Consider the following 25902-nt stretch of genomic DNA (forward strand, 5'->3'; position numbering starts at 1 on the left):
ATTTCCATCTTTGCCGTGGTGTGGTCCTGCATTTTAGGAGGCGGTTGGTGTGATATGTTCCTAAAACTGAGCTGTGACAGATCTCCTTTCCATATTTGCTAATTCTGTGGGAGCTGCTACCTCCTATGTATGGAGCATGTCCTGCAGCCTGAGACAAGGGTACAAGGCTGTATGAGATTTACTAACAACTGTGCTGTTCCCCCATCCACAATTTTCACTGACAGTGATTACTTCCTGGCTGTGTTGCTCTGATAAATAACCTTGGTCACCATTCTATTAGATCTCTTTTTTCACAGAATGGAAAATAAATTGGGACAGCCAAGTAAATAAAGACAACCAAACCCAGAGCCCCAAGACAAGATCACAGTTTCCAAGTGACTTTAACAGAATATCAAGCACTGTTGAAACTGAAAGGGGAGAGCTCTTTCCAGGGAAATCTTTGGAGAAGGATCCCACTGAGGAAGGTGAGAGACTGGGATGTCATCCCCCATGGGCATGCGAGGGGAGGCATGGCATGCTGCTGGCAGGTGTTGACAGGGCCAGGTGGCAACACGGAAAGCAAGGAGGGAAGTCATTCATGAGCATGCAGGAAAATGCCAGCTGTCCGAGTGAGCTGCTGCCAGTGGCTCTGGCTAGAGACAGTACCTTCTGGAGGACTACACTGGGCAGATGCTTCCATCTCCATCAGAACCCTCCCCATTGCATATTCATGAGTCTGGGTCTGGACTGAAGTGCCCTTTTGCCTGGGAAAGGCTGCTACTTTCTGAGCCTCAAAATTTGTCTTTGAATGCAGTGTTATGGGAGAGCCTCTGAGGTTTGGATGATAATCTAACTACTGGACACATGCTCGCTAACTTCTGAGTACCATTAATCTTTGACTTGTTGATCTCCTAAAATTCCATTCAACCTTGTTGAAAGAAAGACACTACAGAACAACCTATTTGAGAATGAAAACAGCAAAAAAAGGGTTATATTTGAATTATTAGGGCTGAAGTTTTAAAATCACCATCCTTCAGGGGTAGTGGAATCTTCACTAGAATAACTTTTTCATATACATAGATTTAAAAAAAAAAAAGCAAAAACTATCCTATTAACCAGGTGCATATGGTGGAATATGCCACCTGCCTGACTAATCACTTTCTGATCATAATATACTTTTTGCATGTTAGAAAATGCAAAGTCAATAATAAAATGCTAGCCATAATGAAAAGAGAAAAAACTTGTATTACCTTGAACTCACTTCTCAACTTCTTTTTTCATTTTAGAGGTGTGTTCTTTCATTAATCTTAAAGAAAGCAGCAGTTTCACTGGAACTAGTGATATGGGAAACTGGGCCAAGAACCAAAGTCAGCATTTTTGGAGAGGAGAACAAAACAGCAGCACACATTTTTCTTCAAAATGATGACTGCTAGAGAACTCAAAAATGGGGTCCTCAAGTCTAAGGCTGACAGGCAGCATGGCGAGAGCCCTGGCTGGCTGCATTCAAGGTATGCTCTGCTGCCTTCCACTCTTTCCACCCTGGCAAGTCCCTGAGCTTGGGTACCACAGATGCCTAGTCTGGAACTCGGGGATCAGAACACCAGATTTAGGCTTGAAAAAAGGATCAATAATGGCAAACTACAAAGGTATATGAAAATTTTATAATTATTAAACTTGTATTTTGTAGATGAGGAAACTAAAGCCCAGAGAGGTTAAATGAGTTGCTTGAACTCCTTTGCACAACTGGTCTTTAAACCCAGGTTTCCTGACCTTTGTGGGATCAGAGACGTTTGTATGGAAAACACTCAAGTGCCTCGTACAAATGTATTAAGCTTCACTTTAACTAATTTCTGAAAATCAAATATTTTTAATGTTTGGGGAACTTGATATTAGAAGGAAACTGGCAGTGAATCCTTGTATGTGAAGACGCTAAATGGGATACAATACCCAAACATAACTGTTTTTAAAAGTATGGACTTTTCAAATGCCAGAAATGAAGATGCAGCTACACTGAATTAGGTTTCAGAGGGAGAAATCAATTCGCTGAGGGTACACCTTCCAGCAGTAGTAAAGGCTCAGACCATTCAAATGCAATATATCCTCATATACGACATCAGCATTTCCCAAACACGCAGTCCATGGAACACTAATTCCACGGCATGGAAGAAAAGATGAAATCAGCTTGGAAACATCAGGGTAAAAAAAAATGAGAATGAGTCTTCAATTTTTTTTCAAATTGCAGTTCTTCTCAGAGGCTTTTATGCTAATATGAACTTTGAGTCTCTAAGAGGGAGAGGCACTGTTACCCAAAAATATTTGACCAGAATCAGAAGTCTAAGACACCCCCTTTGGAAAAAGTGGTAACTCACTAATGACTCAAAAGAATCCCTTCTAAAGCACTGCTCCTACATCCAAGGAATTACTTAGTCTCCTTTAAATTTTGGTATTATAGTTTAAAATTATATATGTTTATCTAGCTTATTTTAAGAAAATTAATTATTAAATTGCTTTTCTATGTAACAATTATGATTGACTGGAAAAGAATTTTAAGAACTGGTTCCTTTCTACCTAAAATTTATAGGCAACTTGCCTTTGGGAGGCCTCATGCGTCCTATCAAGTGGTAGTACACCCCGACTTGGGCCATTTTCCAGCAATGCCTTCTTTTGTAGTCCTTCCCAGACCAATACTGCCTCCTCAGCATTTAAACCCAAGCTATGGCTGAATGTGTTAGAATTTCATGGAGAATGGGACTTGGGTGGCAGAGTGGGCAAGGAGTGTGGCAAGCAGGAGTCCACACCATTTCAACATTCTCAACAATCAACAATCACAACATACATTCCATGGTGGAGGGAAGCGTGATTTTGGAGACCCTTAGAAAGGTTAATAGGTAGATTGGTGAGCTACTTACTAACTGAAAAAAGGGAGGGAAAACCATGAAAGTATACTTCTGGAGAGTTGCCTTGGAACAACAAATCAAACCAAAAATTAAAACCAAGAAACAAAACATTTGAAAAATCAAAATTAAGGCTCAAAAAGCAAATAGAGTTCTAATAACCTTCCAACTGTAAGTCTGGCTGCCTGGAAATAGATTTCAAATCAAGAGTGACCCATGTTTTTTCCACTAACAATGATTTTTCTTTTTTTAATCCAAAAAAAAAAAAAGCCCAGCTGGGCATTCCCCTCTACATGTACCCGGCACATGAAAGCTGGCCAATTCATGTAATGTGTTTTGTTTCCGGGGCAGGAAATTCCAAAGAGAAGGGAAAAATAATCAAACAGCAGGATTCAGATCTTTCTACATGTTAACCCTAATCATGATTCCAACAGTTTGTAGGGCTGGACTGAATTATATTCCCTATGAAGTCAAAGGGCTACTGTGAGAACAGTCATAAAACTTCAGGTTTTGGTCATCTGTTTGTCCTAAAGGAAAGAGTTGGAATTTAAATTCATTACAAATTTAATCAGGAAATTCAACATTTATCAGTAATATATGGTACATTCCCCACCCTACCCCAACCTCCCTCAAAAATGTATGTTATCTATGGGTAAAAAAGAAAGATAGAAAAAGATTACTGGGAGCTTCAGTCTTAGTTGAAACCCTTGGCCCCTAGCGAGGCACTTCTGAGGATGGAGGATGACTCATAACTTCACAAAGAATAAACAAGTGAGCCCTGCTTGGGATGTACTCCATTCACCAGAAAGCCCAGGGGGTGTTCATCACCCTAACAACTTACCAATTAATGTGATATAAAGTACCTTGCTGGAAGAGTTAGGGTTTCAATTTTCAAAGGTCTAAAGGAGCACTGGGCTTCTCCGGATCCAACATGATAAATACTGGGGGTTGGGGATGGGAGGAGGGGAGGTAGGTGAGTTTATTGTACAAACAAGAGTGGATGGGGAACACATATTATTCTAGAATAGAAACATCCCATTTTAAGATAATAGACTGGGTAAAAGTCAATGTTAAAATAAAATTTTCTGGAAAAATCAAAGTTGGCAATTGCCCTGAGGCACTGTATTAGAGCAAAATATCTATTTTTAAAAGTGGATTAAAGGGCGGTGTGACGGTAGCTCAGTGGCAGAATTCTTGCCTGCCATGCCAGAGACCCGGGTTCCATTCCCAGTGCTGCCTATGCCAAAAAAGAAAAGTGGATTAAAAATATCAGCAGTTTAAAAACATTATCTTCATCTTCCATTTCATAAAATTAGGATTGCTATTAAAGCAAAGTTCAGAATACTTCATCTGTAGATAAGAAAGGTCAGAGTGTTTCTCAGTTTGAATGATTTATTTTAGATGATAACCTCATTTCTGCACTGTGTTTGCTTGAGTTTAACACAAAGCTCATCCCAAAGATGAGTACATTAGAGAAAGCAGTTCTTTCTAGGGGCAGTTCCCATTACGAGCTTTTGTTCAGCATATAACTAAGCATCTGGAACAAAGATGAGTCCTTATAAATCATGGATATAGAGATTAAATTTTTTGGTAGTGCTGGCAGTAAAGTGAACATTAAATAAATGAGTGGGGGAAAAAAACAAGGATGGACTCTCCTAGTGAGATCTGTATTAAGGTCCTATTTAAGGACCTTACCAACCAGTGTTTCATTTTAATACAGGGATCTTTTTAATTTTTTCATTGACAGGTCCTGGAACATCCTAAAGCAGACTTTCAAAATTTCCATATTATTTAAAAGCAAGATTAGATGAAAATACCATTCAATTTCCCCACACAATTTCACAACAAAATTCCTACATTTTTCTTCCTTGCAGATGGAAGGCAATTTACAGCACTGTTTCTAAAAATGTGGTCCACGGCACTGGCATTAGAATCATGAAGGGGACATTTTATGAATTCAGATTCCTGGGCCCCAGTTCACATCTGCTGAATTAGAAACTCTGGGGGTGAGGGACAGGGGATCTGCATTTTTAAAAGCTCCACTTGTGATTTCAATGTAAAGTTTGAGAACCAAATATTTCGAGGACATATAGTCACTATCTTTATAATACTGCCTTGATTTATTATACATTGGTTGAATGAAATTAACCCTAAATTGAAACCCAGAAATATTTAGGATTAATTTTTATGCATTTACATCAACTCCAGGAAAGCACAGAAACACCCAAGAGCCAAGAGTAATAATTCTAGAAAAGCATCCATTTGTTCTGCTCAAAACAGATCTCCTTTAATTTTCAAAGAGGGAGGCTGGAACTTGGGCACTGATATTTGCAACCACAGGTCTCCATTTGCCCTGAATAGCATTTGGATTTTCAAATAAGCAAGATTTTCTCCCTGACAAATTTGATGGAGTTTCCTATCCAGCTTATCAGTTAGGAAGATTATCAGAAAATAAAATATCAGGCAAATGAAGCAGGTCTATCAAGAAAGGAAAAATCATGTTTACAGAGAGAGGGTTCCCAGCGGGGACCTGGGTCACTGAATGAATGAGCTGCAGGGGGCCACACAAAGGTATCAGGTTTGGGATGAGAGTGAAGATGAGAAGATACAAACAGGTGGAGAGGAGATTCGGTTCTTGAAAGAGAAGAAGAGGAGGAATCTGACACTAAAAAAGTGAAAGAGAAAAAAAGAAAGGATAAAGGCAAAAAAAACCTTTAGAAACACAAAGAAAAAAATAAACTGATTTTTAATATACTCACATAAGCTGCAAAGAAAATGAGGTCATGTAATAAACAATTGTTCTTCTACTTGACAATAGAATTCAAGTGCTTTTCGGAGAAAACAAATTTGTCATTTTTTCACCGATAATTAATTATTCTGCAGCAACATCATAGAATAAAAATAACTCAGATTTACCTGGGCACAGATTCAGCAGTCTGATCCACTGAAAATAATATATCTTTAACCTACAACAACCAGGACATTCTAGAACAAATTATTTGCTTTTCAATTTGAAAGGATTAGAATTTGACTTTTCATAGATTTGTTTTTTATGAGAAGCACTTATGTAAAGTTTACTTGAAAACTTGGATGCAATGACAGGCCAAGAACACAGCATCATGATAATGCTGTGCTCAACCTTCTAAGGTGGTCTGCAGTTGGGGCACTGCTGGGCATTTTGAAAAGGAAGCTATTACTGCCACCTTCATGTCTTATGGCTAAAGAGACAAAATAGTGCTAGGGAGACCACTACCTCCACCTATTTAGAATTTTCCCAACCAAAATGGACCAAAATTTCAAGTTAAAAGAAATATTTTGCTTTGGATAGGTATACGGTAATATCTACCAGTGATTAAGTATAAATCCCCTTACTCCCCATTCTGTTTTGAAGGCAAAAGGAAGAAAAAAAAATTTCAACCTCTGTTTAGGGAACTACCCAACTTATTCCAAAGAAAAGACAATGACTCACAGCTTCAAAGTTAAGACTGTCACTACATTTGATTCCTCTTTCTTGCTGACCTGGGTCCCATTAGACAGAGGTAGCATGGAGGGGAAGCCAGAGAGGACACCAGAGAAGAAATCTTGTTCCTTAAATGGGGGTCTTTAATAAAATGAATGTCTACTTTATTAGCCACAGTGGGTTGGGTCAGCCCAAAGATTACAGACATGGGTTCCATCTCTTGTTATTCCACAGATCTATTTATGGACAATTTCGGAGGTGGAATCATCATGTTTCAGTTCCTCAATCACTTCCAAAATCAAGAACACTGAGCCTAGGCTTTATAATAATAGTACTGTGGTTATATTTTTAGAAGTCCTTATATGGTATATATACCATATATATATATGCTATATATACACTAATATTTTAACAGGTGAAATATGATGTCTGGAGAATTTATCTGAAAAACTCTAGAAATACCAAGTCTGGGTTGGGAGATGGGTGAAACAAGAATACTAATTGTTGAAGCTTAGTGGTAAGTAAATGGGGATTCATTATCTTAGTATCTCTATTTTGGTATATTTAAAAATTTTCTATAGAAGGGAATAAAAACAATTTTTTTTAAATTTAAGTTCTGGGGGAAAATAAACAAACCCAACCCAAGAGGGCCTGTGGGCTCACAGGGGAGTCTATATACACAGTGGATGATTCCAGGGCCCTGCACACAATGTTGGTGCCATCATGATGGTGGGAAATGCCCCTTGCATTGGCCGTGCATCTGTACTAATGTCAACACTGAACAGCTTTGCTTGTGTGGATACCTGTGTCCTTTAGAGGAGAGTGAGGAAAGCCGTTGAGCCCTGGGAGTGGCACGGACCAGTAATGCTGCCATGCTGCCTTCGATCAGACCACAGCTGATGGCAAAGTCACTTCTTTTGCTTCAGAACCATTTCTATGTTGGCTAAGTTCTTTTTCTCTCTTGCTTTATAGCCCAGATGCTTTTCTAAATTAGCTTTGCTGTGGTGGGGATTCAAAATTAGCTGCTACCTTCAATACCACACGAACTGAGAATTGCAGCAAAGGGGAAGAAAATGGATGGGCTCATGCTGGCTGGATAAGTCCAGAATATCATGGAATATTGCATAGCTGTAAAAAAGAATGCGGGATTCTCTATGGACAGATACGGTGGGGATCTTCAGGATATGCTGTAACAAAAGCCACGTGCTGAACTACAGATACACTGTGTTATTTTTATGTAAGCGGGTATAGGAGAATAATACATATTTATTTGATAGAAAAAATACTTCAAGGGTAAACAAAAAGCTAGCAAAAATGGTTACCTTTCAGAAAAACAAGATAGAGGGGGCAGGTATGTAAGCAAAACTTTTTGGTGGTACCTTTTGAATTGTAATTTTGGTTTCTGTATTATGCAAATATATTACCTATTAACATTAAATCAAGCTGAAAGATCAACAAAATCTGTGGATTGTTCACAGACAGGCCATCCACACAGGTGTATGGATAAGAACCTGCTGTCTCTCCTGGGACTGTACCACTGAGCTGCACTATATAAGATCTGGCATTCTTATATCTAATATAAGATATTCTTATATCTAATCAAGATGGAGATACCTTCCATTTTTAGGTGAGCCTTCCTAATTTTTAAGACTCTTTGATTTACATTCTTATTTCAGAATGTTTTACTCTCATTTATTAATAGTCTGTAATTGATAAGGCCTCCTAAAATGGCCTTCCATTTTTTTGATTCCCTGGTCTCTTGGTTAAGTAATGTGTAAAGCAACATGTAGTGACTCTGGGGGCTAAGCCAGTGAAAGAAGCCATTGAAGGATTTCCATGGACTGGTGGAAAAAAACAACCAATAAAATGGTCATTGGCGTGTGCGTGTGTGTGTTTGTGTGTGTGTGTGTGTGTGTGTGGTGGGGGCTGTGGTTCTGCCTGATAGTTCAAGGAGGGCATATGAACCAGCACATCAGACTCCAACCACAGGGGCTCCCAGGACTGAGTGAGTGCTTCGAGTTAGAGAGCACAGGTGCCTAAGTACTACGAAGAAGGGGAGAGTAGGAACCTGAGCCCCCTGGATGGTGCCACTTAGACTCACTCACTTCACCTGGACACCGTGGCATCTGAGGTTTAACCTGAAGAGGAAGACTCCTCAGGGCCCCAGGAAAAATGTCCCAATGGGCAAAGGGGAGAAAGAACACCAAGGACCTTAACCGTCATCTGTCTGTAATGTGACACGGCATTAAAGTTTTAGGATCTCAGGGGGAAACTAAGGTCTAAGACACCTGGAAGGAAAAGGGGTCTCAATTCAGTATGACTTTCACAGGAAGCTGTGGGGGGGCAGACAACTTCCCAAAGGAAACAGACAACTCTGGGGAGTCACAGCAGCTCTCTTGAATAAGTCAAAATGGGTGCTTATGTCATAGTGAGTTTCAACTCCTCTCTCTCTCTCTCATTTCTGAGCAGAGCCTCACATGGCTAGTCTTGACAGCCTGAGCCTTCCTGTCTGGCAATGAGTGAGGTTAAACAAGTCCCTCTAGCAGGACTGGAATGCCCAAGGCAGAACTTTGCCATGATATTACAAGTTAAGATCTCCTCTGCGTTTGCAGTCTGGCCCTACCAACAACTACCAACAATCTGGTCAGTCCAGAACTCAGGCTCTAGGGGTGAGTTTCTCTGTGGGATTTTGGGCTGCAGTTGTAGATCACATTAAACTGTACTACTTTACGATTGTGTCTCTCCCAATACCCAACAATCATTTTGATCTAGGAGCCCTAGGGCCCTTGGATCAGACTTCGGAAACTGACTTTACATGTGGTAAAAGGGAAGCTAGTGAAGAAATGCAGTCTACATTTCTGCAAGGGCTGAAGGCGGGCTTGGGCCCTGAGCACCCCACCTGGCTCCCAGAGGCCCTAGCCCTCCCATCCCATCTGTGATGGATTTTTCCAGGGGACAGGCTTGTGTTGTGAATGCTTTAGGTGGCTCTCTGGCTGTCTTTGGAAAGGCTTTGTCAGGAGCTGAGACCTGGTACAAGAAAAAAAAAGGACCTGAGGTTCCTTTCATAAAGCTAACCCATAAAAGATCAGGCACACCCAGGCAGGGACCAAGGGATCTAGGCCTCCTACTAGGGGGGCGGGCAGTAGAACCAGGTTCCAAATGATGCTCTAGGTTCCCCAGACTACTTTGAAGCTCAAAGTAGAGTGAATTTCATTATGTTTTATGGGTCTGTTGAGTCCCCCAAATTGTCACTGAATAGTTGGTAATACTATTAGTATTCCCTGCTTGGAGTTGTGGAAATCACAGAAGTCTATTTCCTTGCCTGTACTTACGCCCACGTGAAACACACAGAGGATGAGGTTTAAGCGTTTGCTCAGAGGCAGTGTGTGCTGGCCTCCATGTGGGGATGGTGGGATTAGGAGCCCAGAAGCCAACTGCCTCCCTAACAGTTCTTTCAGTGGGTATATGTGTATTTATATGTGCAACTGATTAGGAATCAAAAACCTCAATTTCTGCAAGGTCTGAAATCTAAAAGGAAGGGAGAAAAAGGAAAGCAGGACGGAGGCCCGATGGAGGTGGAAATGACCTATTTTTTTAATTTTAAATTTAAAACTTCAAGAACAAGGGAGAAAACAGAAAAAAATTCAAAGGGTTGGGCTGGGCAAATAATATTGCTTCTCCCATTGTGAGCAAACACTTGAAAAAGACACAGGAGAAAATGCACCTCAATTGAGCGTGTAACACATTTGCGTTAGGAATGTTTCCAACCCCAGTCCCTGGCGGGCTTCATTCCACATCACTCAGCAGCAGGCCCATGTTCTGTTTGACACCATTCCATCCCCTCTGGCTTTTTATTCTCACCTGTCTCGGGATCGCTGAAGTCTGGCAAAGTAATTGTATTAAGCTGTCGTCTGTCAGCAATGGTTCTATCTAAGAGGCTGCTCCCACGTCCAGAATCACTGCAAAACACAGCTATAAATGTCAGTCATTTGAAGGGTGGGGAGGTGAGGAGGAAGGAAACAGAATCAACCAGTCCTGACTACTTCTGATATGCAATAATACCTTTAGGGGGTTTCTGAAGTTCTCCAGCACCTTTCCACCATTAAGGAAGCCATCCTGCTGCCTGGCTCAGCCTGGGCTGAGATTCCTTTTAGCGTTCAGTACGACAGGCACAGTCTAAACCACACCTACAAATCCTTGCTAATTTTAACCCCTTTTGCAGCATTATAGATGCAAAAATGAAATCTTCAAGTCAGGTTCTCTATTCACCTAACAGGAGAAATTAATTGACATTCTGTGCTGTTCTTTTGCCTCATAAAAAACATCATCTTCAGAGTTGCCTTTATGAACCAACTGCTCTGCCTTTTGCTGTACGTCTTAACACTTCCTGCAAATGAAAATCACCAGGAGAAAGGCAAAACTATAGAGACAGTAAAAAGATCAGTGGTTGCCAGGGTTTGGGGGAGGGATGAACATGTGGCACACTGGGCATTTTTAGGGCAGCGGAACAATTTCATATATTGCAATGATGGATGACATAGCATTACTCCATTTGTGAAAAGTAAACACCTATAGAAATAGCTGTTCAGCACAGAGTGAACCCTAATGTAAACTATGGATTTTATTTAGTTAATAATAAATTTTCTCAACAGTGGGTCATCAAGATGAGGGGGGACAAAAGAATATATGTGAACTCTTTGGACTATTTACTAAATTTTCTGTAAACCTAAAACTAAAAAATAAAGTCTAGTAGTTTTAAAAAAATCACTTGGAGGCATTTCTAAAAAACGGCCAAATCACTTAGAAATTTTGGGGGCAGTTGACATTTTTCAAAGCTTCCCAGATGGTTACGATATACAATCAGGTTCAATGACCCATGGCCACTACTTTTCAAAGGGCAATCCCAGTCATGGCATCATTTGCATCCCCCCCACCCCATCCCCATGCCTTAGAGATAACCCACATGGTTAATATTCCTATTTAACATATTAGGAAAAAGAGGTTGCAAGGTGACATGAGAGCTGGTGCCTGGCAGAGCCAGAACGGTGACCCTTGTCCAGAATTCCTATGCTGGGCTGGTTGCTGAACACACAGGGACTTGGACAGTGGGTTTGGGCACCCAGTCCAGATGGGGACACTCCCCCCCCCAGCCTGCCGCATGGCCCATCTTCCCCGAATCCCTTGTCTCCATCTGGCTCCTACAAAACAGGCCACTCATTTAGGCAACATCGCATGGGAGACCACATTGGGTCAAACTAGGAATGAAACACAGGTAAAAGATTTCAGTTCAAACAGACTATTTTTTGGACTCTATGAAGCTTGAAAGCAAAAACAACAGCATTTTTCTTTTATGCTTCTATCATGATATTCTATCAAAACAGCTCCCAAAAGAATAAGAACTGCCTCTTAAGGTCTAAACCTTTAATACTTTTTCTGGAATGCCTATTTTTCCTTCAATCTGTGGGCTCTAAGAGTGATTTTTTTTGTTGTTAAGAAGTTCAGATTCTACAATAAAGGGACAAAATTTTCTTCTTTTAAGCAGCTGTTACTAAAAGTAGGACAAATAAGATTTGGTATGAAACTTAATATGGTTTACAAGCTGCAATTTCCACGTCCAGTGATGTAGTTAGATAAACCCACAAGAAACAGAGGGAAACTTGCTTCAGTACAGACTGTTTGTCAGCCCATACTTATTACATCATCTGAATTATGTTTTTTGAAACTGCTCTATTAATTATTTCCACAACTGAGAACAGTTAACGTGTCTGAGCAGAAGACAACATAAAAGTACAAGCAAAATCTCATTAATCTCATTATTGACTGCATATTTCTAGAACTGATCTGTTCACTTATACATTCTTAATATAAATATTACAAAAATTAATTTTTTAATGTTGAATATTACAAAAAGTAAATATTGCAATGGCTTTCCTGTTAGGAGATTTTCAGAAGACTTTATCTCAAAATATAGGGAAATTTTCATCACCTTGGGGATTCCAGGAGGCACAATGAGGCAATGGCATTGAAAGGAAGGATTCGCCTGGGTTTTCATGGACCGTATCTCAGGATATGAATAAAAAATGTACGCCTTGGCCATACTTCCCTAGGTTTCCTACCTCACCAAGTTTCAGAGCACTGCGTTGACTGCCATGTGCAATGCTTTGTGAAGGATCTGTAAACTGGCGTCCTGGAACCTAGCTAGGGAGGGGCTTGGGTTCTTTTTCTACCTCTGTCACGAATGAGTAGGTCATGTGGCCAGTTCTCGGGGCTCCTTAACGCCCTCACTCCAGCCTCTCTCTAAAACCTGGCAGTGGCCTCCCTCCCCCTGGGACACTTTAGGCTTGGGCAGCTGGTATGGACCATTCCACCTCTCTTTGTAGCCCAGTTCCCTCACCTCTTCTCTGCCTGTCCCTTAGGCTGCCAGGGGCACCTCCCAAGGAAGGAAGAAAAGGGAAACTTTTCTTCGTCAGTGGTACTGGCAGAAGGTTTAGGGAGAGGAAACCAGAAGGAACCTCAAGTCCATGGCACATAAGCTGTAGACATCACATATCCAGGTATTTTCTGTTCCTCATAAGGATTGCAAATTCAGAGTAAACTGTAATGATAAACTTGTACTGGAAATTGGCTACTCTCTTGGAAATCCTCATCTTCCAGAGCTGCACAGAATATGGACACAAGAGGCCAGGTGGTGAAGGACCAGGAGTCAGAACGCTGAGTTTTTGCCATAACTTTAGACTTTACCTCCTGCCAGCCCTTGGGATAGTGCTTAGCACACAATAAATACTGAATGGAAGTGAGGGAACTTGGATAGGAACCCAGAACTGGGAAAGTAAGACATGGGCTGGTGGGAGGGAGGGCTCCTCTTTTTCTCCAGGTTTCTCAGGCCTGGATTACAAGAGTCAAGACAACTTCCTAATATCCCTGAGCCTCAATTTTCTCATTAGAAAAATGAGTATGATATAACATGACAAGGCCTGCCTCAAGAGACAGCTTCAAAGATAAAATAAGAGAACTTTTGGGAAAAAGAAAAGCCCCACCAACATGCTGGTGACAGTTAGTATGAAATGGGATCTCCAATTTCTGAGGTTGGAGCACTGGATAACTTCCTTGTTAAACCTGAAATGCTATTTGTCAATAAGTGATTGAAATAGGATTTAGGAAGATGTCCACTCATGGCTTTATGAAGGAAATGGCCCAGGTAGCAGTGACAAGAGGGGAAAGAAGTGGTGAACAATAAAAGTAAAAATAAAGGAAAAGAAGTTGGTTGTCAACTCAGAGAGGTGGCATGCTGTGGGAGAGAGAGTTTTGCATTAGACTGACCTGGGCTTGAATCACAGTGCTACTATTTATTTAACTGGGAAAACTGAGACAAGTTATTTAGCTTCCTGAAGGAGCTTCAAGTTTATTTTCTATAAAATGGAAATAACAGTAGTTATCTTGCAAGGCTAATGTGACAATGAAGATAACATATAAATTGCCTAGTACAGTGTCAGCACAGAGAAAGTTCCATGAACGTGTCTATTATTTTCCCTGGCTGAAATGCTGTGAGATCCATTTCAGGGAGGCTGTTGGGACCCTTCTGGTGAGGGCCTGGTCAGAATTCACACTATCTTGAGTGACCGAGTAGCTGATGGTTAGGCAATAATGCACAAGAACTGAGGGAGCTTTATATTGTACTAAGAGAGAGAAGACAAACAGCCGGATTTCTATCCTAAATGCAAGCAGACCTAGGGGAATAAATCCAGACTTCTGAAATGACAAACATCTCGCCAAATGTACACTCGAGAGAATACCTCCCACCATTTTGCTCACAGCAAGAGATGTATTCTCAACCACAGGTGGAATGCTATTTGCAAGTTTTCTAAAGCTCAGTCCAGTGACCAGCTCATACTGGGGTTTTCCTTCAAGCAAAAATAAAGAGGAGAGAATGAGTTGCTGAGAACTTGAAGCTTAGGGTCTCTTTTCAACCTAGGCACTCACTTCCTGTCTTCCTTTCTGCCTCATCATCTTATGGCTCCGGAGGCCTCTGTTGAACCTCAGGATGAGGTGCCTGGATTTGGGAGGTGGCGAGGAAGAGCGGGAAAGCCCCAAGAGATGGAGCAAAGGCCCCACCACAACTGAGCATGCACAAAAACAAGGGTGCCCTGAGCCAGGAAGTTAGGGCAGACCTACTTCAGGAAGACACAAAACTGCTTCCTACAAAATGCTTTCTGTCAGTTTTAAAATGTTTTTTAATAGGGGATGCTGCTCACACACTTATTCATGTGATTCTCCCCATTCATAAAACCCTATATAACCTGCTGTGGGCTCAGGCAGATGGGTTCCCAGCTGCCCTGCTCTGGAGAACTGCAAAGTATGCTGGCCCTTGTCGGTGCCCAGCCCTTCCTTCTTGATGCTTTATTCTATTTCCAGGGTCACTTCGAGCATACTGGGGAGGATGCCTAAATTTGCACATTTATTTATATCCCAGAGAAATAAAGCTTAAAAAAAAATCAATCAGGAAGCTTGTTAATAAGGGGCTGCCCGATCCACCACTCCCTCCCTCAAGGCTTGCTGAGGGAACAACCAATGGCTCCTTCACCTCCACCGTCCACGCCTCCATCCAGACTCCATGCTTGGAGCCAGGGCTCCTCCCTGCTCTGGCCCTGAAAGATCCTTCAGGAAACGGGGGAAGTATGGACACAGCCCAGGCATTTGGTTAAGTATTTTTAAAAAGCTTTCCAATTCTGCTATTTTTTTCTCCTCACATTCAATATTCTTGGTTGCTAAGTGGGAGGAAATGTGGGGAGGTGGGAGAGGTGTGGAGAACTGAGGGAAAATTGGCACTGTGAAGGCTGATGGATTTATTTTCTCGTTTCTAAAGGGGGTACAGGCAAGGGATGTACTCTAGTACTGAGGCAACCAGCTTGTGGGGTAACTCCTGTTAGTTGGGCTATATGGAGAAGATTCTCCCCCAAATCCTGCTGCTTCTGATGAGACAGGAGTATGAGTTCTGGGTGAAGATACATATGGGCATTTTCTATTTTTGCTCACAGACTTAGAAAGTGGAATAAAAAAATTTTTTAAAAATGATCCTTATTTTCAGAACATACCTGCAAAAGGGAAGAGGTTGACCTGGTGATGACTATTTCACTCTAAGGGATGACAGGAGCCTTAGGCAGTAGAGGACTTGCCACAGGCAGAAATCATGGATGGGGACTCTGGTCTAAATCATGGAACCTGAGTTCTGTGCGGGGTCTGGACAGAGGGCGAGATTCTGATCTGCACTCCATCACCTTCCACCTACTCTGCCCTCACTGCGTATGGCTGGAGAACAGTTCACGAGGACCCCATCCCCTTAATAGACTCTGAGTTTTGAATACTTAAAAGAAAACAAAATCTGCAGAAACTTCTGTACAACAGAATCTCATAGGGAACCCCACTCCACTTTGCTGCTTTCCTCTCCCATCCCATCTTTTCACAGCCCTGGCTGCAGGTTGCAGACCCCTGCCCAGCTCCCACCCCCTCCCTCAAGGGCTAGGCCTCCTCCAGCCTACTCTACAACAGCAGCAGACAAGATGATGGTCCCCTTGGGACACATTTATGCTTTGAGTTGTACATCATTAGGTTCCTGACTCTTTTTTTGTTTGTTTGTTCGTCTGTTTGTTTGTAGGTTCCTGACTCTTAAGAGCAGGACATGGGCTATCCATACACCTGGCTGTGAGCTTAGAAAACATTCTGAGTGTAGTAGCATTTGAGTGAATTCACTTGAATCATCAGGTCTCCTTCCGTTAAATTTATTCTTTCACAGGGCAGAACACATTTAGTAATTCAAATGCACAACACAAAAAACTGTCCGAGACCTGGAAGTGGGTGAAACAGAAGACTGGGTATCTTGCAGGGAAATGCGGAACGTGGAGATATCGGGAGATTCTGATTCTATACGGTATGCACCTTTGGCTGACTTTCTACTGACAGTTAACCTGTTGAAAACTGACCATAATGCAAATTAATTTAGTCTGATAGACAATTGATTTCCACCCTGGAGAAAAGATAACTCCAAACAATACATTTTATTCTCCTATAGGATTTTTTTGTGTGTATAGATTTGCAAATGCATCACAGCATTACTGCCAATATCTATCTCCATTTCTCAAATTCTTCTTTGAAGAGGTCTTAACATTTTACTGGTTCCCTCATTAGTTAATGAGGTCAATAAAATCTTTGATATCTTTATTTTATATTTGTAGAAGTTATGGTTAAACATTTTTTTGAAACTTATACTTTATCATGTTAATAAGGATTTCCCCTCTCTTTATTAGGATCAGTCTATCGTTGAGGCAGGTTTCTCAAATGTTACTGTTAGAAGCCCATTAGAAACATGCCATTGACCAGTCTGTCCATAAACCATCAGAAAGATGATGAGAAATTAGGTAAACGGCTGGTAGAGAGAAATCAGATAGACATCAATTGTGAATCGAGCCTCCTGGGTCACCATGGCAACAAAAGCAAAAGAAACACTCAATTTGGAGATGTCATCAGCCACTGGGAGAAAATCTTCTTAAAACTGGAATGTGAAGCTCCACCGCTACTGTCTGGCCCTGACAGGAACCTGGAGGGGCACAGAGCCAGTGCCTGCACAGGGCTAATCAGAGATGGTATCGACAGGCAGGACCCATGCAACAGCACACAAAACAGGTACTTCCCGTCCCTTACCTGGGATTGGTTAGATTGTAGCAGGATTTCCATATCTGTAACATGTGCTTACAAGTGAGGAGTGCCTCATCTGGGCCCCGGCAGAGTGATTCCAACTTCACTTTGGAAAACAGTAGTCTATGGTGGGGAGACAAAGGGAGAGAACACACAGCTCAAGCCAGAGTCTGACCAGATGTGGGTCTGGCTTAGACCTGGAAGCTACCACACTCATTGCAGAAAGGGGATGTTGAAACACTCACTCCAAGGGAAGCAGGTGGCAGCAGGGCCAACAACTCCCAGCTCAATATAGGGCTTTGCATAAGTCTCACTGCTAAGGCAAATAACAAGTACGATGTAACTATTTGTAGTCAGGTTAAAAGTGTAACAGTGGCTACTTCTATTTAGAACACAGGGATTTTATTAAAAACATGATTTTTGGAATAAAATCAATTTATTTGTGAAAATTCAAAAATCTGGGGGTGAAAGCATAGTTTAGTGGTAGAATTCTCGCCTGCCATGTGGGAGACCCAGGTTCGATTCCCAGTCCATGCACTTCCCAAAAAACAAACTAAATTCAAAAATTCATTACAAGTGAATTTTGCTTTATTTACAGAATTACACAAGAGATGTAACTCAGTTGATATAAATAACTACAAGTGACCTTCCTATGTGAAGGTGAATCATTCTTATCATTTGAAGGTTGAATGAATCTGGTTAACTTCACAAACCTTGTACTGAAGGAAAAAAAAAGATAGCATCTAGCTAGGGTCCTCTCTCCTTTAACATTCCCCAGTCTCAATTTAGGGGCTCAGAAGTAAACAAATCATGCCATAATCACCAAGGCATCTCTTCCTTATATTAACATTTATTATATATATATATTTATTAAAATTATCATGAATGGCTCTTCATCCTCTATCCAGACCTTCTGAGTACTAAGTATAGAACACTCTCGTCCTTCTTGGCCCCTCAGAATTATCCCAATCCCCAATTCTACTGTGTATCTATAGTGCAGGTACCTTCCTGATGGTGTCCCTGTCCTCTGATTAGCCTGCCTTTAAGAAATTTTATTATAAAGACCTTCAAAAATCATTTTCTTTTTCAGCTCAAGAAACTATAGTGAGTCTTTACTGTTGTTAGTAAGAAGTCTAATATTTCACCCGCACGATTCTGTGCCATACATCATATTGGCCCCTTTACTTCTCTTAGTACAATTCATTGGCAAGACACCACATTTCTTTCAGAGCTCTGACTACATGGGCCCTATTCCCAAGAAGATGCTGGTGGTTCCCAGTGGGGTAGGCTGCAGCCTCCTTGAGCCTGGTATGCAGCAGCCAGGATGATGGGATGATGAGCCAGGTAATGGGATGGATGCCATCCCTGATCTACAGACAAATGGGCATAAAGAGCGATGCCAGAAATAAGAACAGGCTTGGCTTCTGCTCAGAAACATCTTAAGAAGATGCAGAAACCCAACCCTTCTGAAGCCTTGCTAGAACTGCTTACAGGGTTTTAAGGAGCCAGAAGTAGACTTGTGATGGTATCCTCACAAGTCCAGAATGTGATGGGAGTACTTTTCCACCAGAAACTTCCACTAAACTTGGGTCACCTGGGAGATATGTTATAAAGGAAGAAGCAGCTGCCGAATGGTCACCTGTCAGCATCTGGTGAAATCTAACTGGAGGCCCAGAAACCCTTCTGGATGAGAGGTAGTTGCCAAGCAATTGTGGCCAGGGGAGACCCTGTCTAGGACCATGGAGAGTCCAGGGAGGCCACACAGGGGCTGTACATGGTGGTGCATAGTCTCTAGGATGCATACAAAGTTCTTCTGTCTTACCAGAACTGGGAGTGTGCCTGCCCCAGGGAAGGCCAGGAAGGTGGTAGTGGTGCAGGGGGGAGGTTTCCCTGCACGGCAGGAGACAGTGTGGTTCTAACAGCAATTACCCACGATCCCTTTAACTGTACCCAAAGTACAAAATGCTAGAGTTTGTCTCTAAGCCTCAGCTTGCGGGGAACAGTTCTGAGCAAGGCTCCTTGGCTGGAAAAAGAACTTCTAATTAACATGAAATAACAGCTTTCAAACACTTGATTCAGGATATGGAGTTGAAAAGGTGTGGGCTGGATTTAAGAGAACCAGACAGGAAGAACAATAGTAGAATTGCTGAGCACAAATGATGGAAAAAGCACCTGGAAGTGAAGCAAGAGGAATAGCATGGAAAAGAAGCTGGCAGAGAAAACCAGCTGGAGAGCAAAAGCGTGAAAGAGGTCAAAAGACTCTTGGCCACTGCGCAGATATTTCCAATAAGAGGGGCAATAAGCCTGACTCTTTTGTATGCACAAGCAGGAGAAGGAGGAGCTGCCTCAAAGAGATTATGCTTCTTTCAACCATTACTCAAATCTCTGCTTGTTTATAAGGCAGAAAACAATACCGAAAACAGAACAAGTGATACTTGTCATCATATTTGCCGAACCCTGCTCACGCATTTCAAGATTGTTCGAAAACATCTGGTTGGGTGTGTGTTACATTAGCAGAGAAATGAAGGGTACACAAACGATGAGTAGCATCCGTTTGCTGCAGCTGATGTCCAAAGTTATGATAGATTCAATCTACCAAGGAAACCCTGCAGGGGGGTAAAAAGAAAAGACTTGGGATAAAACCAGCATTCAATACATTTTAATATGACTGTCAATCTCACAAAGATGGTAAAAGAGACTGGCAGGTTGAGGCAGTTTGCCGGCCATATCACCCAAATCCAAACAGGAATTAAGTATGATGTTTCTCTAGAGCATAAGAAGTCATATGCTAGGGAAATGGTCCATTCCTATCCTATACACATGGCTCAAATTAGGTCAAGTTCTTCAACTTAACTCTTTTTTTAAAGATTTATTTTGTTCAGAGATTTACTGAAAACTTGCAGGAAATTAATGAAGAACAGAAGCCCACACATAAAAGAACGTTGCCAATCTGACTACATTACCGATAACCATGCTTCCATTTCACCCACAGGATAAAGGCCAAATTTAGCATCTCAGACAATGATCTGGCTTCTGCCCACATGCCTCCCCCTGGCCTGTCCACTGTCTATCATGTCCATTTGCCACTCCAACCATGATCACCTTCCTCAATTCTCCTTCATGCCTCTGTATCTTTGTACATGCTCTTCCCTATGTTTGGAAGGCCTTTTTCACTCACTCCCGTCTTTTAAGCACCCACTCATCGTTCAAGATTCAAGTCAAATAGCATCCCCTTACTGAAGTCAGCCTTAAATAATAGGAGCTAAACCTCACAAATGGAAATGAAGTCACAGAAAACCCAAGGACTAACAACTGTAGAATAATAAGCTACAAGCCAGGAAGGGAAATGGTAGCAATAACAACAGCAGGTGTCAGACATTTTAAATATTTAATCACTGATTCTTATAACATCGCTGCAAGTTAGGTTTCAAGGTAAGTAATTTGCCCAAGTGTATACTGCTAGTGACTGGTAGAACAGAAATTTAAACCCAAATCTATCTGATTCAAAATCACTAAACAGGAAAACAGAGGAGAATGACTTAAAATATTCTAACTATACTATCTATACCAAAGAAGATACATACATATATGGCCTAATTATTGGTTGAGAGATATAATTTTCCATTTCCAAATATTTAAAACCCTGAAATGTGCAAAGACCTGTGTTAGATGCAATATGGTCTACAAAGTGGTATAAGATACAGTCCTTTGACCTCAAAGAACTTACAGTCCAATTGGGAAAAAAGACTCGACTCAACCACTAATATTAAGCAGGATTTCTGGTTCTGGGACAGACCATGTCCTGAGCCAAGCTGTGCGAGAGCAGGAGTGTGGACTGCTGGGGTATTGCACCTAGGATGCATCATAGATCATTCTTTAAAAAGTTGTCTGGTGACTTGCCTCTTTCATCCAAAAGTCTGGGGCATACAAAATTCTAGACATTTGAAGGATCTATCAATCAACATTTTACTTTTCACTAGAAATAATATTTGGGGGATTTTAAAAAAGAATCTTAAAATAACAAATGCATTTGGCTTAGTTTAGAGCTTAGAAAGCAGATTCACCACCCTGGTGAAGCTCTAGGGCATATGGCAGTATGACTTTTCATTGCTCACTTTATGGGATAGATGTACCAAAGTAATGTTTTATCAGGGCTGGGTCTAGACTTTCTTGACTCCCTAGACACTCACCTCCAGCATATCCACCTGCATTCTTTCCCTAGGCCAGCTGTGAAAATCTCATTTTCTGTTGTCCTCCATGACCCCCACACTTAGGCAGAATCTATCTTCTTTCTTATAAGTATAAAATATTTTTTGTAATCAGTCTATTCATCCCATATTTGCACAGTTGGCTACCTATACATCTGTGTGCCTCATAATGAATTTGAATTTGTTCATTCTTTTGTCAAACATTTAAAAAGTGCATACTGTGACCCGAGGCTACAAAGGAGAATAAGATGTGGTAGCTAACCCTGAAGAGCCCACAGTCTAGTGTTATATACCCCTGATATGTGATGGGTGCAAATTGATGTATGCACAATGTTCTTTGGGAGCATGAATGGAAGAAAAGATAGATTTTGCTGGGGCTGGGAGTCACAGAGGACAACAGAGAAGTTGGGTTGTCACAGCTGGGAATGGGAGGAGTGCCAGGGGTGGCCTTCCAGGCAGGCAGATGGAACCCTGTGGGCATGGCCAGGGAATGCAAGAATCCACAGTGAGCTCCGGAGGTGGGAATGGGAGTGGTGACTAGAGTCTGGGACTCATGAGGGTGGGCCCTAAGATAAGTTAAAAGGGTAGTTATTTCTAAATTCTGAAATTTAATTGGACTCACAAAGCTTTCTTGTGAAGAACTCTCCATGAAAATAAATCAGAAAAGTTTCGAGAAATACTAAAGAAAGAATTCTCTCCACTCTCATCAGGCAGTGTTAAAAAATGCACTCAAGTACATCAAGGAAGGCAACATGCATATTGATACCCAACCCCCTCACTAATTAGTTGATTTGTGAATGTTGGCTTCATGGCAGCTGATTTAGAAATAAAATCATGGGAACCGTGAATGTTTGTTTTTTTGTGCTGATCTGAGGTTGTGAGCTCTTGGGATCACTGTGCTAGGGACCTGCTCTTTGATATCTACTGAACGTAGGCAGGGGTGCAAAACAGCTGTGCAGAAAGCATGTGGTATCTGCCCAAGTGGGGCAATGGCCATGGGGGCCTTGAGTGCTTTCCCCATCTCCTGCTTCTGAGGAGCCTGTCCTGAAAGCTAGAGTGGGGCTGGCTGCCAAATACCCAAAGGAAAGTAGAAAGAATCTATTACCAGGTAAAAGAAAGAGTAGATTGGGCACAGTGGGGATGGAGCAGTATGTTGGACTAAAATTTTAAATTGAGAAGATGTTTAGGCAGCTGGCAGATCAGAATGGTAAGAGAAGTCAAATGTGATGAGCCAAAACTGTATGGTGACAAGAAGAGAGCTGGAAATTTGAAGCCAGATGAGTCAGCTGGGAACAAAATCTGAAAGGGAAGGGCAGGAGATGGTGGTGCAATGGCAGAGTTCTTGCCTGCCATGCCAGAGGCCTGGGTTTGCTTCCCAGTGCCTCTCATGGAAAAAATTAAAAATAAAATAAAAAATCTGAAAGGGAGCAAGCAGCAGCCCCCATGTACAGCCCTTCACTGCTCAGCAGGAGATCTGTAATCCAATGTATCGAACTAACCCCTAATGGGGAATCAGGGATTCAGATTTCTTTCAGGTTCCAGTTCGGCTTGAAGGAAATCTCAATCCATTGTCTTGGAGCCACTGTTTTCTTGGCTGAGTTTCCAAAGCAGTCCAACCCCCAAGGTGGGTTTCTCTGCAAACGAAGCATCTGGTGTCAGGCTGAATCACTGAAAATCAATAGTGTGACTGGCCTATGAGCTGCCTGGAGTGGCATAGTCCATTGGGCCTGATCACAGCCATGTGAGCTAATGACACTGGGTTTACCGCTGTGCAAGCCCCAGAGCCAAGAGACCTCAAACCACCCTGAGGCCCCTCTGACAAAGGCTGGAAGGGACAGGAAGATTTGGAACTAGCTCACAGGACTGTTTCCACCAGATGTCAAAACCCTACTTGGGGTCTCAACAGTGGTGAATATTAAAAAAAAAAGTCACCAAATGGTCTATCTGCTCAACACAGGAAATTTATAGTTTCTTAGATCATCTGGCTTACCTAATTGCTGGACCACAAGCTTTCATTGGCTTATTAGCCAATGATAAAATAAATTTTTATAATAACTAAAAATTTATATTTTACATAAAAATTAAAAATTATATTTCCCCCCAAATAATCCAGAACTAGAAAAGGCCTTGAGAGCTCTTCTTAATGCTTTATTACTCTGAGTGTGTACGAGGGTAGGTAGCCTCAGCATCCCCAGAAAGCTTGTGAGAAATGCAGAATCTCTACCTATCCCAGACCTACGGAATTAGAATCTGCCTGTACTCAAGGGTCACAGGTGATTCGAGTCCACATGGTAAAGAAGTACTGCCTAGTTCACAACTCTCTACCCTAATCTTCAATGGGTCTGATATATTTTTTTAAGACCTTCTGGGAAAAGAGTCCTCATAGTCTCTGCAGTTTGGAAAGTCTATCTTGTGTTCATTTCATTCCAATAAGAATTTTGGGAACATGCAGGATGTTTTTTGTTTTTAATTTCAGTAGAAATTCTCAACAACTGGCTAAAATAAACTCACATATGAGTGGCACTCCGGCCTGCAGTTGTGAACAGAATGTTTCCCTTCCTTCCAGAGGGATTCTCCTGGATCCTGGTGTATGACCTGTCCCAGTCCTCCACTCATGTCTCCACTGAGGGTCTGCCAGGGCATTCTCAGTGCATAAACATGAGGCATCTTGTAAGGGGCACAGCCTGGCGTCTGCAGAACACAGAGGACTCATCCAATACAACTGTGGTTCCTCTTCAGGGACCCAAAACTCAGGTGTTCCAGAAGCAGGCAGGTAAATACGGCTGGGTTGAAGACTTCAGGGAGTGTTTGGGAAGGTGCCCTGACCTAACAGGGCTCTGCTAGAGCATATCAGTTCACTGCCCACAGATGGAAACCCCTTGTCTATGAGCTTTTTAGGGGTCAAATCTGAGTCCCTCTTCTCCCTTAAAAAACCAAAGCCAATTCTGATTCTCGGTCAGTTTGCCAAGAGAACCAACTACCAAAGCAGGGCTTGAAGACTGTACCTCTAATCCCAGGTACATTTTCTCTAGGAATAAAACCCTGTTGATAGGTAGGTAAACGTGGGTCTGGAAGTTATTTAGCTATGAAGGAAGAAAAGAAACCAGACCAGTTTCAATGCCTGTGGTTTCTTGAGAAGGAGATGCCCCACGACGGGCCAGCTTCTCCTACCTTGGTCTCATTATCAGTTTGAGCAAGAGAGCTACATTAGCTCAACTAAAACTACAAGATCTGCTTGTTTCTGAGAAAATCGAGACCATGCTGACAGTGCTGGGGACAGCTCCATGGCCTGTCTCTTGATTATTCGGTTTTGTATCTTGGTATCCTAATCCTGCCTCTTCTCTTTGTGACAGGCAGGAACTCCTGTTAGATCCTATATCAGTTACATTTGGCTTCTCATTTCACTCAAAGTGTCAACAATCTGCAATACTCCCCCATCCTTCTAGCGATATTTTTAGAACAAACAAACAACTGACATATTAGCTGGAATAAATCACCTTAAGAAACCCTGGTTTGGCTCATTTTTGCTCACACTTCAGCTATCAATCTCCTTTCCAATTAGCTTCCTTAGAACCAGTACCTAAACTGGAAATGATCTGGACAGGTTGAAATATCCATATATCTAATCCCTGAGTTTGACATTTTTATGGAAGGAATCATTTCATTTAGTATTACCTGCAAAGCAGCAGAGAATCCCATGAACACTCAGAACTATTTACCTGAGCCTGGGGATAGGAGCTAAGGAGGTGCAAAGCAGGAGGCAGAAACTGAGAACCTGCCCCCAGGTTGCTGGCAAATCAGTAGGTGAGCAAGTAAGTGCCTTTTAAACAGTGCCAAATTGCCATCTGGTTGGTAAATGTGTGAAGAGGAAATATTTGAAAGCAAGTCTTCCTGTCAAACTACTTTGGCTCATGAAGGAAATAATCTAGTCTCTCAGAACCATAAATCCATTTGGCAATTTCTAAGATGGGTGAGGGAGTGAACGAAAAGAATCCCAGGGCTACTATGTTTGGTTGACTTGCCTCTCCCAAAGGGCCACCTCTGGAGTATTTGCCTGCCTTTGTTTCCCACTCAGTCCCCAATATCCTGATTTCCCCACATTCCCAAGTCTAAGATGGGAGTTTAAGTGAAAAACTGAGACATCTGGGCCTAGTGTGGCAAACAACAGCAGATGCTCAAACAATGGGAATCCTGTATTATGTAGACATAGAAGGAAAAGAAAGGGTCTGGGCCAGGCTGGGATGTGGACTCAAAAGAATCCATGATCTGTACTATAAACAACCAAACACTACACACGTGGTTCTTCAGAGCAAGAAGTTCTTCTCGTGTTAGTGCCAGAAGTGTCAGGACACCAAGGAGCCTAGTTTCCACATGGGGGTGAATGAAATGGCACCCTCCACTCAAAGTCAGGAAAGGAGCTAAGAAGGAAGGAACCTGGCAGGGTGCTGGGAAACTGAATCAGCTCCTTGGGACCTGAGAGAGGACAAACCCATCTGTCTGGGACAGGATGCTGAATGGGACTGCGAGTCTTTGTACCAGAAAGCTGCTCCTCTGAATCTAGACTGTTTTACTTTTACTATATTCTGTCTTAACCCCTCTGTGTTCTCACATAGTGAATCATAAAGGTTTTGTTTTGTTTTGCTTGGCTTGTTTCAGCTGTGCTAAGGGAGAG

General features: G+C 41.9%; 1 protein-coding gene across 4 annotated transcripts in view; it reads right to left on the bottom strand.

Moving 5' to 3' along the window:
* TTC7B (tetratricopeptide repeat domain 7B) overlaps positions 1-25902 on the bottom strand; it is a 315415-nt gene that overhangs the window by 57002 nt on the left and 232511 nt on the right. For 2 of the 4 annotated variants that reach the window (XM_077123321.1, XM_077123320.1), the window contains exons 16-17: positions 17029-17145; positions 10195-10292 (exon numbers count right to left, since the gene is read on the bottom strand). In XM_077123321.1, coding sequence (XP_076979436.1) covers positions 10195-10292; positions 17029-17145 — 215 coding nt within the window. Of the gene's footprint in view, positions 1-2888; positions 2940-5379; positions 5539-10194; positions 10293-17028; positions 17146-25902 lie in introns of all 4 variants that reach the window. The other 2 variants (XM_077123318.1, XM_077123319.1) reach the window with 2 other exon arrangements.

This window comes from Tamandua tetradactyla, chromosome 12, assembly GCF_023851605.1.
Source record: "Tamandua tetradactyla isolate mTamTet1 chromosome 12, mTamTet1.pri, whole genome shotgun sequence".
NCBI classification, from domain to species: domain Eukaryota; kingdom Metazoa; phylum Chordata; class Mammalia; order Pilosa; family Myrmecophagidae; genus Tamandua; species Tamandua tetradactyla.